The 15,310-nt window shown below is 35.3% G+C and overlaps 1 protein-coding gene across 6 annotated transcripts in view; it reads right to left on the bottom strand.

Moving 5' to 3' along the window:
• The window catches only part of LOC145252658 (scavenger receptor cysteine-rich domain-containing protein DMBT1-like), a 488,297-nt gene that overhangs the window by 289,649 nt on the left and 183,338 nt on the right, over nt 1–15,310 (bottom strand). For 5 of the 6 annotated variants that reach the window (XM_080112426.1, XM_080112429.1, XM_080112430.1 and 2 more), the window contains exons 11-12: nt 11,333–11,368; nt 10,816–10,863 (exon numbers count right to left, since the gene is read on the bottom strand). In XM_080112426.1, coding sequence (XP_079968552.1) covers nt 10,816–10,863; nt 11,333–11,368 — 84 coding nt within the window. The remainder of the gene's footprint in view (nt 1–10,815; nt 10,864–11,332; nt 11,369–15,310) is intronic. The other variant, XM_080112427.1, reaches the window with a different exon arrangement.

A 15,310-nucleotide genomic window follows, 5' to 3' on the forward strand; every position in this document is an offset into this window, starting at 1 on the left:
TGCTAAGGGGTGCTCTCAGATTTACGGTAAAGAATACTTTTCTACGTTTTCACCGACCACAAACCTAACGACAATCATAATTTTACTGCAAGTCACATCACAATATGACCTAAACATCCATCAAATGGATGTAAAAAATGCTTATTTGAATGCCCCAATAGACTGTGAAATTTATATTACCCCTCCAGAGGGATTTATAATAAAAAATAAAAATAGCGTGTGGCGACTTAACAAGTCATTATATGGTCTAAAGCAGAGTGCTCAGTGTTGGAACACAGTATTCCATGATTATATTATTAAACAACAATTTAGACAATGCACTGTAGACCCCTGTTTTTTTTTCCCAACACAAAGACGATAAACTACTGATTTTGGTTTTGTGGGTCGATGATATTTTAATCACATCAAATTGTGACATAATGTTAACTGATGTTAAGAACAAATTAAGTAAAAGATTCAAAATGACCGATCTTGGCAAAATATCCTGGTTTCTGGGAATAGAATTTACTCAAAGCAAAGGACTTGTTACAATGACTCAATCGAGATACATCGACAAAATACTATTAAAATTTGGAATGGGAGAGTGCAAGAAATGCTCTACAACGGTCGAAAATGATATTAATAAAAATATACACACAGAATCTGAAATAATAAATGACACAATATCGCAAAATTATAGGTAGTCTTATATATTTAATGACTGCAACCAGGCCCGACATATGTTATACAGTAACAAAACTGTCACAAAAATTATCACGACCGACAATGAAGGATTTAAACAGAGCTAAAACAAGTCCTACGTTATTTAAAAGGAACTAAAGAACAGAAGTTAGTATTTAGAAAATCAAGAAATCCCCTAAAATTAGAAGGTTTTTCGGATTCAGACTGGGCAAACGACGAAGATCGCAAGAGTGTATCTGGATATTGTTTGAGACTCAGAAAATCGGCCTATTATTTCATGGAAATCTAAAAAGCAACAGATTGTATCTCTCTCTATGTGTGAAGCAGAATTTATCGCGATCACACACACGACCCAGGAAGCACTCTACCTTAAAAACATCCTGAAGACTATTTTGGAGCCAGAATTGATTACAAGCTCCGTAGTAATTAATTGTGATAATCAAGCCAGTATAGTCTTAGCACAGAACACGATAATCAACCAAAGATCTAAGCATATAGATATAAAATACCATTTCATAAAAAAACGAGATAAAAAAGGAATCCATTATTTTGAATTACATATCATCAGAACAAAATATCGCTGATGTATTTACGAAACCGGCGACAAGGATAAAGCTACAACGTTTTTTCTCAAAACTTATTGGTGAATTCGACTGAATAATTTTTTTTTTCTTTCACTGCCCTGTATGTATATAGATTTCTATATATCAAAAATACAAGACTGGTGAAGTTCCACTTATGAGAAGGCTCTTACTTTTTTGCATGAATATCAGCGGAAAACCCTAGGGGTAATGTTCAGAGTATATAGATTTCTATATATAAAAAAAAAAAAAATCTTTGTAATTTTCCTTTTTGACATTTGAACACAATTAAAAATGGCGTCTTTTTAAATGCTAAAATTCTAAGATCCAAATGATTTCTAATTTTTGTTATGTCTAAGTGAATATGAAAATATTTATTTTTGAGCAGAACAAACACAAGGGACTTCCCCATTATAAAAAATAGGGAGGATTTTGGCAGTATTTTGGAGTAGTAATGGGGTAGATATTTATTTGCTGCCCACCTCAGCAAAATGTGGCACAAGGCCGAAAAGTGGGAACCCCGCAGGCTCCCCTAAAGGAGGGGCACTCCTGCAATTTTAAAAATTGCCTGAGTAACCCTGTCGGCATTCCCCGGTCGGGGCGCCTCATAAACTTGCCTCACCGGAAAGCCCGGTGGCAAGGCCTGGGAGGGTGGACCTCCTAGGTATTACCCAGGCGGTGTACCTCAGTCCAACAGGTGCTGGGCCGGTTCCCGGCCCCTCACCTGTTGGGCTGAGTGTCAAGTGACGAATCCTTGACATGTACTACCCTGTCTCCCTGCAGCTGAAGCCGCTAGGAGACACATCCCATCATCCCAGGGGGTTAATGGGGTATGATCCCACACAGTCGGACGATTCTATTTATAAACGATGCTGCTAAGAACTGACGAATCAAATTAATTCACGTTCTGCTACCAACCAATCAGAAACCAGAATTGCTTCATAAATATTAAACCTTTTCTGGAGCAATTTCACATGTTCTTTTCCCGGGTTTCGACACGGTAAGAATATTTTGTTCTGTGGAACTGTCTACTACAAACAAGTCACCTCCCGGGACTTGTGTGTAACAGCGAACCATCTGAAACTGTTCTGAAACTCCAAATGGCTTACACTTCTAGAATGTGCTTAGATGTATGACAGGTTTATTCACCTAATAGATTTGTGGTAATTAGTGGAAGGTCAGGGTTGTGAATATGGATTATCTCCTCTTTCATAATCCAAGCTATAAAAGATGTACATTTCTGTTTGTCAAGTAGACGAGCAGTAGAATTCTTAATTGAATAAAAGATTACTAGATGGAATCTCTTGTGCTGTTTTCATTACAATTTATTCAATTAAGAATGGAACAATTTATGTGACTGGAGCGATTTACAACAGATCTGGGAAGCGATACTCCCACTGACAAGAATCAGACAAAACATTGGACCATTTCCTTAAGAGCCTTTGGACACTGAGCAAAGATTGCAACTTCTGCCCAATGACTTCATTAGAAGCCCAAAGGCAATACATTTTGGACGCCTTCATTAACGGCTTATGTAATGCTCAGGTAAGACAACGTCTTCTTGAGAATAAAACCCTTACACTTAGAACAGCTTACTAGCAAGCCTATACTTTCGAATATTCTATACAGCAGTCTAGTTCTTATTTGCAGCCAAACACAGTGGGCGCCATGCAAAACATATGATGTTTGGCTAATTTGCCTATCATTTCATCTATCCTGGGTAGTGGGAAGGCGCCATTGTCTGCACAAGTAAGTGGTTATTGTTTGGTGGACTTAATGGCGTTTCCTATAAAACCACTAAATTATCCATAATGAAAAACCTTTGTTAATACTGGGACACGGTTTTTTGCAGCAGCACTCACAGATTGCAATTCTGTTTGACGGTTCAATGCCCGCATTGAAAATTTGTGGATTGGCGACAGCAAAAATCCAGTACCCGTCACTTTTCGAAAACCTAACTGAAAACTGAAAACCAATAACAGTGGAAGCAGACGTTTTTCTTATAATAATAAAAAATTTATTGACTCTGAGATAAAAAAAAACTTGAGGAGGGTATAATTGAGCTTAGTAAATCACCGTGGAGGGCTCAGGTAGTTATAACCATTTCTGAAAACCATAAAAAGCGAATGGTTATAGATTACTCCCGAACCATAAATCTTTTTTTGGACGCCTTCCCACTACCCAGGATAGATGAAATGATAGGCGAAACAGCCAAATATCGTTTGTTTAATATTCTAGACTTGAAAAGCGTGTACCATCAGATCGCTATTAGACCTAGAGATAAACTATACATAGCTTTCGAGGTGAATGGTCGACTATTTCAATTTTGCAGGATTCCTTTTGATATTATGAATGGGGTATCCAGCTTCCAAAGGTTAGTTGACCAAATCAAAATGGATGAGAAAGTGAAAGGTGCATTTGCGTATATTGACAATGTCACAGTATATGGCTATAATAAAAAGAAACACGATGAAAATCTCAGACGGTTCATGTCTGCTGCGACAAATAAAACCTTACGAAAAACAACAACACATGCTTGTTTGGACTGGACAAAATAAACCTACTGGGGTATACCATAAGCAAAAGTTTTATAACACCGGATGCAGATCGATTGAAACCTTTACTCCAGATGCCTGTACCTCACAATCGGTCTTCCCTTCGACGTGCTATGGGCATGTTTGCTCACTATTCCCAATGGATTGCATTGTTCTCAGAAAAGATACATCCATTAACACAAGTAGAGATGTTTCCTCTGTTGAAAGTCCGATAACTCTTGTATCTCTATTACCTCCCTTTCCCTGTACATATCCCATAATCCCTTTTTTGTTCTTTCCCTTAATAAAGAGTTCTTCTCATCAGTCAACACGTGTGTCTATTTTCCTCCTTTGAATTCCTGTTCATTTTTATCTCTATTCCACTAAAATGCACCACTCAACAGGTTATGGGCCCAGAAACTTTGGAAACATTCCCTCAAAGCAGAAACAAACACCCGGACGAACAGCAACCAGCATACTAAATCTAGTTCCCTCGGACTTAGCCGGCCCTATAAACCCAGCAGACTTAAACGGAAATCAATACGCTGTCTCGTTCACTGATGATTTTTCCGGTGCTGTATTTGTGTATTTTATTAAACCCGACCTCTCGAAAATGCACATCTTCGGTTCGGTGGGCTACACATACTCCAACACAAGAGGGAAACTGGACCCAAAATGTCAGAGAGGGATATTTATCGGATACGACAGAAACAGCCCAGCATACCTAATCTACCACCCTGAAAGTGGGAAAGTGTATAAACACAGACAAGTAAAATTCATCAACAACTCTGACGTACAACAAAACCAAACTTCTCCACCAAGCAATAATGACGAGAACTTCCTCCGAAGAGATTTGACAAAAAATCTAAAACCGAAAGAAGACCGAGAACAGTCTAGTGTTGATGAACCACTCAATATCATAGAAGAAAGCAGTTATACACGGAGATACCCAGAGCAGGAACACAAGATGCCCAGCTACTTAGAGGACTATGTAACGACAGTTCAAGACGAGAGTGGTCACACACTTGTCAATCTCGACTACTGCTACAAAGTCGCACATGGTGTACCACACACCTATAAAGCAGCTACGACCTCCCCAATGGCACACCATTGGATCAAAGCAGTGCAGGAGGAAATCAATTCCCTGAAAGAAAACGACGTGTACAAGCTGACACTTCTACCCAAAGGCAAAACAACAATCAGCGGTAGATGGGTATATAAAATTAAAGAAAACCCTGACGGATCTCCGAAATACAAAGCAAGATTTGTTGCAAAGGGTTACAACCAAACCAAGGGGGTAGATTATACAGAGACTTTCTCCCCAACAGCTGACATCACATCAATACGCATACTAATGCAAGTAGCTATCCAATACGATCTCATCATACACCAAATGGACGTCAAAACGTCGTACCTCCATGCCCCAATTGACCACGAGATTTACATGGAGCAACCAGAGGGATTTGAAGTGAGATGGAAAACGAACGAGAAACCAGTCTGTATGTTAAACAAATCCCTATATGGACTGAAACAATCGGGCAGAAATTGGAATCAAACCCTGCACGACCACCTCACCAAAAATGGTTTCATTCAGAATAGAGTGGATCATTGCGTCTACATGCGACACAACAGTAAGGAACGAATCACCATCATCTCATGGGTCGACAATTTAATTATTGGAGCCAATAATAATGATTCGCTCAACACTACCAAGCAGATGTTGATGTCCGAATTTCAGATGAAGGACCTTGGAAAACTCCGACATTTTCTAGGAATAGACTTCGACATAACTCAAAGTCGTATACTGATGAGCCAGGAACGGTACGTCACAAAAATACTGGAAAGGTTTGATATGACCAATTGCAAACCCAGGACAACTCCATGTGAACTAAAGTGTGATCTAACCGAAAACGACTCTGACCTCATCGACCCCAGAAAGTACCGTGAAGTCGTCGGCAGCCTAATCTATCTGATGATCTGTACCAGACCAGATATAAGCTATATCGTCGGCAAGTTGTCCCAACACTTATCAAAACCGCATGAGCAGCTCTGAACGGCAGCCAAACATGTACTGAGGTACATAAAAGGTACTATGCAACACCAACTATGCTATACAAAATCAAACGATCAACTCCAGTTATTCGCATACAGCGATGCTGATTGGGCATCAAACCAATACGACAGACACAGTATGTCTGGATACTGTTTCAGCTTAACAAAAGGCGGTCCACCCATTTCCTGGAAGTCGAAAAGACAACGCACGGTAGCGTTATCCACATGCGAAGCCAAATAGCAAAAACAACCCAAGAAGGTATGTACCTCACACAACTACTATAAGAAATGGACTGGTACAAGAAATACACACCCATTAAAATATTCGAGAACAGTCAAAACGCTATAGCACTTTCTAGAGACCCAGTGCATCGACAAAGATGCAAACACATAGACATAAAATATCATTTCATCAGAGACGCTTTGAACAACGGCAACATAAAAATTATCTATTGCCCCACAACAGACATGCTCGCAGACATCATGACCAAACCACCAACCCGAGCAAAACTAGAAAAATTCAAACCACTTTTATTCGGGCTTTAAATTCGTCTTTTCACCGATATGATGCTCTTATATATACACATATTCTTTTTTTATAAACACCAAAAAAAAAAAAAATTAAAAAAATACACTCACAATCTAAGAGAAAGCGGGGGTGTTGAAAGTCCGATAACTCTTGTATCTCTATTACCTCCCTTTCCCTGTACATATCCTATAATCCCTTTTTTGTTCTTTCCCTTAATAAAGAGTTCTTCTCATCAGTCAACACGTGTGTCTATTTTCCTCCTTTGAATTCCTGTTCATTTTTATCTCTATTCCACTAAAATGCACCACTCAACATCCCCTGTCCCATGAAGCTGTAGAGGTATTCGAGGGACTGAAAAAGGATATTGCGAAATCAGCAGTTACAACAATAGACCAAAATATTCCCCTGCTTGTTGAAACGGATGCATTAAACTATGCTAGTGCTGCTTCTTTGAGACAAATTAATCGTCTTGTAGCCTTTTTTTTCAAAGACCCTCTCATTAGCTAATGACAACACCTCGCAATTGAAAAGAAAGCCTATGCTAAAAAGGCATTAAGATCGGACGCCACTTTAAACTTATTATTGACCAAAAATCAGTTGCTTTTATGTTCGACTATAAAACTACAAACAAAATAAAAATGAGAAAATAGCGAGGTGGAGAACTGAACTATCTTGTTTCTCTTTTGACGTCAGCTACCAACCCGGCAAGGAGAATTTAACAGCTGATACACTGTCAAGAGTATGCTGTACGGGATCAAGCGGGAACAAACTCCAAATTCTACATAACAATCTCTGTCACCCGGACATTACTCGAACGGTTCATGCTGTGAGGTGTAGAAAATTGCCTTCCTCGGTGGAGGAGGAAAAAAGAATTACAAATTGCTGCTGAACGTATGCTGAAATAAAATAAAAGCAACACAACCGTCTGAAAGACTAAATCTTGATTTTAAACGACCGTTTGAAAGACTAAATCTTGATTTTAAACGACCGCTTTGAAAGACTAAATCTTGATTTTAGACGACCGCTTTGAAAGATTAAATCTTGATTTTAGACGACCGCTTTGAAAGACTAAATCTTGATTTTAAACGACCGCTTTGAAAGACTAAATCTTGATTTTAAGCGACTGCTTTGAAAGACTAAATCTTGATTTTAAACGACCGCTTTGAAAGACTAAATCTTGATTTTAAACGACTACTTTGAAAGACTAAATCTTGATTTTAAACGACTTCTTTGAAAGACTAAATCTTGATTTTAAACGACCGCTTTGAAAGACTAAATCTTGATTTTAAACGACCGCTTTGAAAGACTAAATCTTGATTTTAAGCGACCGCTTTGAAAGACTAAATCTTGATTTTAAGCGACCGCTTTGAAAGACTAAATCTTGATTTTAAGCGACCGCTTTGAAAGACTAAATCTTGATTTTAAACGACTGCTTTGAAAGACTAAATCTTGATTTTAAACGACCGCTTTGAAAGACTAAATCTTGATTTTAAACGACTGCTTTGAAAGACTAAATCTTGATTTTAGACGATCGCTTTGAAAGACTAAATCTTGATTTTAAACGACCGCTTTGAAAGACTAAATCTTGATTTTAAGCGACCGCTTTGAAAGACTAAATCTTGATTTTAAGCGACCGCTTTGAAAGACTAAATCTTGATTTTAAACGACTGCTTTGAAAGACTAAATCTTGATTTTAGACGATCGCTTTGAAAGACTAAATCTTGATTTTAAGCGACCGCTTTGAAAGACTAAATCTTGATTTTAAGCGACCGCTTTGAAAGACTAAATCTTGATTTTAGACGATCGCTTTGAAAGACTAAATCTTGATTTTAAACGACCGCTTTGAAAGACTAAATCTTGATTTTAAGCGACCGCTTTGAAAGACTAAATCTTGATTTTAAACGACTGCTTTGAAAGACTAAATCTTGATTTTAAACGACCGCTTTGAAAGACTAAATCTTGATTTTAAACGACTGCTTTGAAAGACTAAATCTTGATTTTAGACGATCGCTTTGAAAGACTAAATCTTGATTTTAAGCGACCGCTTTGAAAGACTAAATCTTGATTTTAAGCGACCGCTTTGAAAGACTAAATCTTGATTTTAGACGATCGCTTTGAAAGACTAAATCTTGATTTTAAACGACCGCTTTGAAAGACTAAATCTTGATTTTAAGCGACCGCTTTGAAAGACTAAATCTTGATTTTAAACGACTGCTTTGAAAGACTAAATCTTGATTTTAAACGACCGCTTTGAAAGACTAAATATTGATTTTAAACGACTGCTTTGAAAGACTAAATCTTGATTTTAAACGATCGCTTTGAAAGACTAAATCTTGATTTTAAACGACCGCTTTGAAAGACTAAATCTTGATTTTAAGCGACCGCTTTGAAAGACTAAATCTTGATTTTAAACGACCGCTTTGAAAGACTAAATCTTGATTTTAAACGACTGCTTTGAAAGACTAAATCTTGATTTTAGACGATCGCTTTGAAAGACTAAATCTTGATTTTAAACGACCGCTTTGAAAGACTAAATCTTGATTTTAAGCGACCGCTTTGAAAGACTAAATCTTGATTTTAAGCGACTGCTTTGAAAGACTAAATCTTGATTTTAAACGACCGCTTTGAAAGACTAAATCTTGATTTTAAACGACTGCTTTGAAAGACTAAATCTTGATTTTAAGCGACCGCTTTGAAAGACTAAATCTTGATTTTAAACGACCGCTTTGAAAGACTAAATCTTGATTTTAAACGACCGCTTTGAAAGACTAAATCTTGATTTTAAACGACTGCTTTGAAAGACTAAATCTTGATTTTAAACGACCGCTTTGAAAGACTAAATCTTGATTTTAAACGACTGCTTTGAAAGACTAAATCTTGATTTTAGACGATTGCTTTGAAAGACTAAATCTTGATTTTAAACGACCGCTTTGAAAGACTAAATCTTGATTTTAAACGACCGCTTTGAAAGACTAAATCTTGATTTTAAGCGACCGCTTTGAAAGACTAAATCTTGATTTTAAAGGACTGCTTACCAAGCAAAACAAGGAACCGATATATATTAACTGTTGTCAACGCATATTCACAGTTTCCTTTTGCCTTCCCTTGCTCAGACATATCGGCTACTGCAATTGTACAATCCCCTGTTCATTAATCACTGTCTTTGGAGTTCCTGCCTATGTACATTCAGACCGAGGGGCTTCTTTCATATCAGAGCAGCTTCGACAATTTCTGCAAGAACGAGGAGTGGCTATAAGCCAGACAACTCCCTACAACCCTAGGGATAACGGCCAATACAAAAGATATAACAGCATTATTTGGAAGACCGTTCAATTAATAATCGATGTTCGATTGATAATTGGGAAAATCTCCTTCCTGTTGCATTATATGCCATAGATCCCTATTATGTACTGCCATGAATGCCACCCCACAGGAAAGGTGGGGTGGCATTTGTGGCGGTACACAATAGGTACTTTTCAGCAACGGAATTCAGTGGGAGTATCACTTCCACCTTGGCTCTCTCAATCTGGTACTATGTTTCTGAGACAATATGCACATTATACCAAGAATGATCCCTTGGCGGACGAGGTAGAACTCATAGAGGTTAACCCTCAGTATGCTGAAGTATGACATGCAGATGGTAGAGAGTCTAATGTGTCTCTGTCAGAGAGTTACCAGGACTGCAGACAACCCCTGAGGACAGACCAACTCCCACTGACACTAAAGCCCCTCTGAAAGATCAAGACACTGAAATTACTCCTGACATGTCGTCTAATGACACTGTCTCTGTTGGGGCTCTGTCATGACACTTTGGATTGGTCAACATCTGAATCACTGACAGATGAAGGACTAGCATAAAAAAAATGTGTTTATGCAGAGACTGACTCTGACGTGGAACAGCCTGCTCCTCTGAGGAGGAAGCATTTTGGAGCAAGGTAATTTAGAGCCCAGAGACAGGCTCGCACTGAAGAGCCTTCCTATTTTACTCTGATTCCGAATCATGGACTGCCAAGGCAACCACTGCGAGCTCGTAGGGAGCCTGGACATTTAAGAGACTTTCTTCGCTATCGGTGAGGAATTTGATGGGAAAGAATGTTGTGAATATGGATTATCTCCTCTTTGATAATTCAAGCTATAAAAGATGTACATTTCTGCTTGTCAAATAGACGAGCAGTAGAATTCTTAATTGAATAAAAGATTACTAGATGGAATCTCTCGTCCTGTTTTCATCACGGTCACTATATCACATCACACAAATTTAACATACTGAATAAATGGTTTGAAAAAATAGTCACATCACCAAATTTTCTCTCAACACAGATGTTATTCAATAATAAAAATAATCATTTAGTAATAAAAATCAATGTAAAAATTATTTGCTGAAAGTGTAATATTTTCATTTTAAATTAAAAATAAATCTGCAATATTTTGTTTTTACCTGTGGTTGTAGTTGGTACTGATTGTGTAGTGGAAGGTACGCTAGAGTCTGTGAAAGAACAAATTTGTAAGAGAAATTAGAATTATTTTAACTATAAACAACATAATAAAATGAAATACATATTATATACATTTAAAGCCAAAACAATGCATTATTACAAAATAAACAGACATTTATATATAAATTTCAAACAAAATAATGTGTGTTTATTTTGTAATAATGCGTTGTTTTGGTTTCAGATGTATATAATGCATATTTCATTTTATTCAAACTCAACCAGCGCTTCTAAGGAACAAAAATCTTAATATAAACAACATAATTTATTGTATCTAAATATAAACATAATATTTAAAATCTCAAATCTTAAATTACTTTTGACTTTGCTTTTTAATATTGTATTCATTTTACAGAGGAATTGATAATCTAATAATTAAGTGATATTTGAAATGTTTTAAAATATAAAGGATTTATTTTATCTTTTATATGAAGAAAAATAGTTGTGAATAATTTTTCTTACCATGAATTCTAGTCACTGGTTGTGGAGTGGGTATAACTGAAAACAAAGTTAAATTTTATTTTAATAATATTTTAATGATTTTATTTTAATAATTTTATTTGAATAATATTTTAATGATTTTTTTTTTTGCTTTTTTACACAGTGATCACCACTTATCAAGGCCCGGAAGCCACTCAGGGATAAGGGTTATTGCAAGTACATTACGTTAGTGTGGAGATTTGATGAAGTGTTTACTTAAGGAGGCGGTTCATTAGGAATTTGTTAACGTTGGACTTGAAGACATCCAAGTTGTAGTCCGGTGGGAAGCAGGCAGACAGAACAGAGTTCCACAGGCGTGCAGTTCTAAGAAAGAAGCTTTGTTCATGGAATCCGCATTTTGATTTAGGCACAGATAAAGAGTGGGGGAAATTTTTCACAGTGGATTCAGCTAGACTGGTGTTTTTCGTGAAAGATTGGCGAGGGGGGATCAGAGATTGGAGTTCAGACGAGCACCTGCCATGGAAGTAACGATAAAACAAGGATAGGCTCGCAACGTCTCTTCTGTGGGAGAGAGGTTGCAGGGTAGAGAAAAGGGCATCCCCCACTTAGCCACGAAGTCTATTTTGTACTCTGTCAAGGCAGGATAGGCTGTTTTTTGCAACTCCTGCCCAGATATGGCAACAGTATTCCATCCTTGGACGTACTTGGCTTTTATATAGATAGAGAATTGCATCAGTAGTGAGATATCTTCTGGAGCGGTAGGAGGATCCCACCATCTTTCCAGCGACCTTGGCAACAGACTTGATGTACGTGTTCCATTTCAGATCAGGAGTAAAGGTCAAACCCAGAAGCTTGTCAAAACACGGGGCCTCACCCAGACGAGAGCCATCCATCACAATTGATGCCAGATGGGGATCAGAGCGTTGATGATGTAAGGATAGGAGTTTGGTTTTGGGTGCATTAAAGGTAACCAGCCACATCTTCCCCCACTGAACCACGCGCTCGAGATCAGAGGAGAGAGAATCAGAGAGAACTTTGTCATTTACAGCCTTTGATGTGTTGCCGTAGATGGTCGTGTCATCAGCATAGATGTCAACGAATAATTTAAGTATGTGTTTAGGGAGGTCATTGATGTAGATCAGGAAGAGAGTTGGGCCCAGGATTGACCTCTGATGGACTCCAGCATTTATATTGCAGGCCTTCGATTTTTGTCCATCTACCACTACTCTTATGAGCCTATCGGAGAGAAATGATTTAATGATTGAGAAAACATTTCCAGTTATACCGTAGCTGGAAATCTTGTGAAGTAGACCCTTATGCCATACCTTGTCGAAGGCGTTTGATATGTCAAGAGCAATTGCCCTAGAAAGGAAGCCTTTGTCAAGAGATTCACTAATCCTATGGGATATAACCGTCAGCACATCTGCGGTAGATCTTACAGAGCGGAAACCATATTGTGTGTCACTAAGAAGGTTATTCCTGCTGAGGTGGTTGACTATTTCTCTATTTAATATGGATTCCAGCAACTTACTCATAACACAGAGGAGACTTATTGGTCTGTACTGAGAGGGAGGTGACTTATCACCTGAATTCTTAAATACAGGGCAAACTGATGAGGTCTTCCAGGGAGTCGGAAAGCACTTCTCCTTAAGGCAGCGCTTAAATAGTTTTGTAAGTATGGGAGCAAGTTCTGGTTGAAGCTTTTTTAACACTATAATTGGGATGCCATCAGGGCCAGTTGCTTTACTGGAATCTAGGTTCTTGATTAGCTTTGCGACCTCATGCACGGATATTTGTATGTTACCTAGCTTGTTCTGTGTTATAGGAGGAAATATGGGCAGTTGATGGCCTTCGTCGCATAGGGTAGAATTAGCTGCAAAGTTCTTTGCAAATAGTTTGGCTTTGTCTGACGCTGACGAGATGACCTCTGGTCCATTGATAATGGTTGGGATAGAACGCACACTACTGTTCAGGATCCTATTTGTTATTTGCCAAAACTGGTGGGAACCAAGCCGCTGATCAGCTACCTTGGATTTAACAGACTGGGTATATAGCTCTCTTGCATTTTTTATTACTCTTTTACAGTGGTTGCTGGTGGTCCTGAAATTTGAATAATATTTTAATGATTTTATTTGAATAATATTTTCATGATTTTATTTGAATAATATTTTCATGATTTTATTTGAATAATATTTTAATAATTTTATTTTAATAATATTTTCACGATTTTATTTTAATAATATTTTAATAATTTTATTTTAATAATATTTTAATAATCTTATTTTAATAATATTTTAATGATTTTATTTTAATAATTTTATTTTAATAATATTTTAACGATTTTATTTGAATAATATTTTAATAATTTTATATTAATAATATTTTAATAATTTTATTTGAATAATATTTTAATGATTTTATTTTAATAATATTTTAATGTTTTTTTAATAATATTTGAATGATTTTATTTGAATAATATTTTAATGATTTTATTTTAATATTTTAATGATTTTATTTTAATAATATTTAAATGATTTTCTTTTAATAATATTTTAATGATTTTCTTTTAATAATATTTTAATGATTTTATTCTAATAATATTTTAATTATTTTATTCTAATAATATTTTAATAATTTTATTTTAATAATATTTTAATGGTTTTATTTTAATAATATTTTAATAATTTTATTTTAATAATATTTTAATGGTTTTATTTTAATAATACTTTCATGATTTTATTTTAATAATTTTATTTTAATAATATTGTAATGATTTTATTTTAATAATATTTTAATCATTTTATTTTAATAATATTTTAATGATTATATTTTAATAATATTTTAATGATTTTATTTTAATAATATTTTAATAATTTAATTTTAATAATATTTTAATGGTTTTATTTTAATAATATTTTCATGATTTTATTTTAATAATATCTTAATGATTTTATTTTAATAATATTTTAATGATTTTATTTTAATATTATTTTCATAATTTTATTTTAATAATATCTTAATAATTTTATTTCAATAATATCTTAATGATTTTATTTTAATAATTTTATTTTAATAATATTTTAATAATTTTATAAAAAGTGAATCTTTTACAGCAAATTAATCTTGGCCTTTTGGTCAAGATCAAAGTGTAGTATCTGTTCTTCAGATGCTGCACTTCCATTTCTTGTTCTCTTTCGGTGGAGGAGAAATCCTTCACGACTGAGACAATTTTTATTTTTGTACCTTTTCTCCACGTTAAAAAACGATCCTGGTGTCTAACTCTGTCCCGTGGTGAGGCATAGTAAATAGGTACAATGACATGTTGTTATATACCAGAGTTATTCTCCAAATTATGTTTTTATTTCATCAGTAAAATTATTTTCCATATATATATTGAACTTGCATTCAACTTTTATCAAATTGGTATTTCTTAGGAATCGATACCTCAATAATGCTCAGTACTTACGTCATCAATTTCGGAGTTTCCCCAGAGACTAGCGAAACAAACTGAATTTATTGTCTTTTTTGTTGTTGTTGCAAAAAGGTTGTTTAAAATAAGAAACTGTTGGTTTTTATCTTGTATTTAAATTCATGGGTGAAGTTGTTTCATTTTTTAATTGATATTTAAAAAAATTTGGTTGTAAAAAGACTTTATTCTTTCAATGTATTTAATGCAAAATATGTTACAAGCGTTTGTCTTGTAATTTTTTGCTCCAAAGTTTCATTTGTTTTTATTATTTTTTAATTGCAAATTGTCATCAAAATTACATAGTATCGTGGATAATGATTTTTTTAATTTTTCATTATTCAAATATTGAGTTGTCATTCCTAAAATCAAACGGAAATAAATTTATAAAAAATATCAAATCTTGGCATCTTTTCAAAGGGATCATAATCTTTATACGTTCTATTATATATAATATAATTAACGAATTAATATTTAATACAAAAAATTTTAATATAACAATAATTGTATTCAACTAAAAATATTGGTTTTGC

This window comes from Euprymna scolopes, chromosome 29 (genome assembly GCF_053919585.1).
Source record: "Euprymna scolopes isolate OS-2025 chromosome 29, ASM5391958v1, whole genome shotgun sequence".
Taxonomy (NCBI): Eukaryota; Metazoa; Mollusca; class Cephalopoda; order Sepiida; family Sepiolidae; genus Euprymna; species Euprymna scolopes.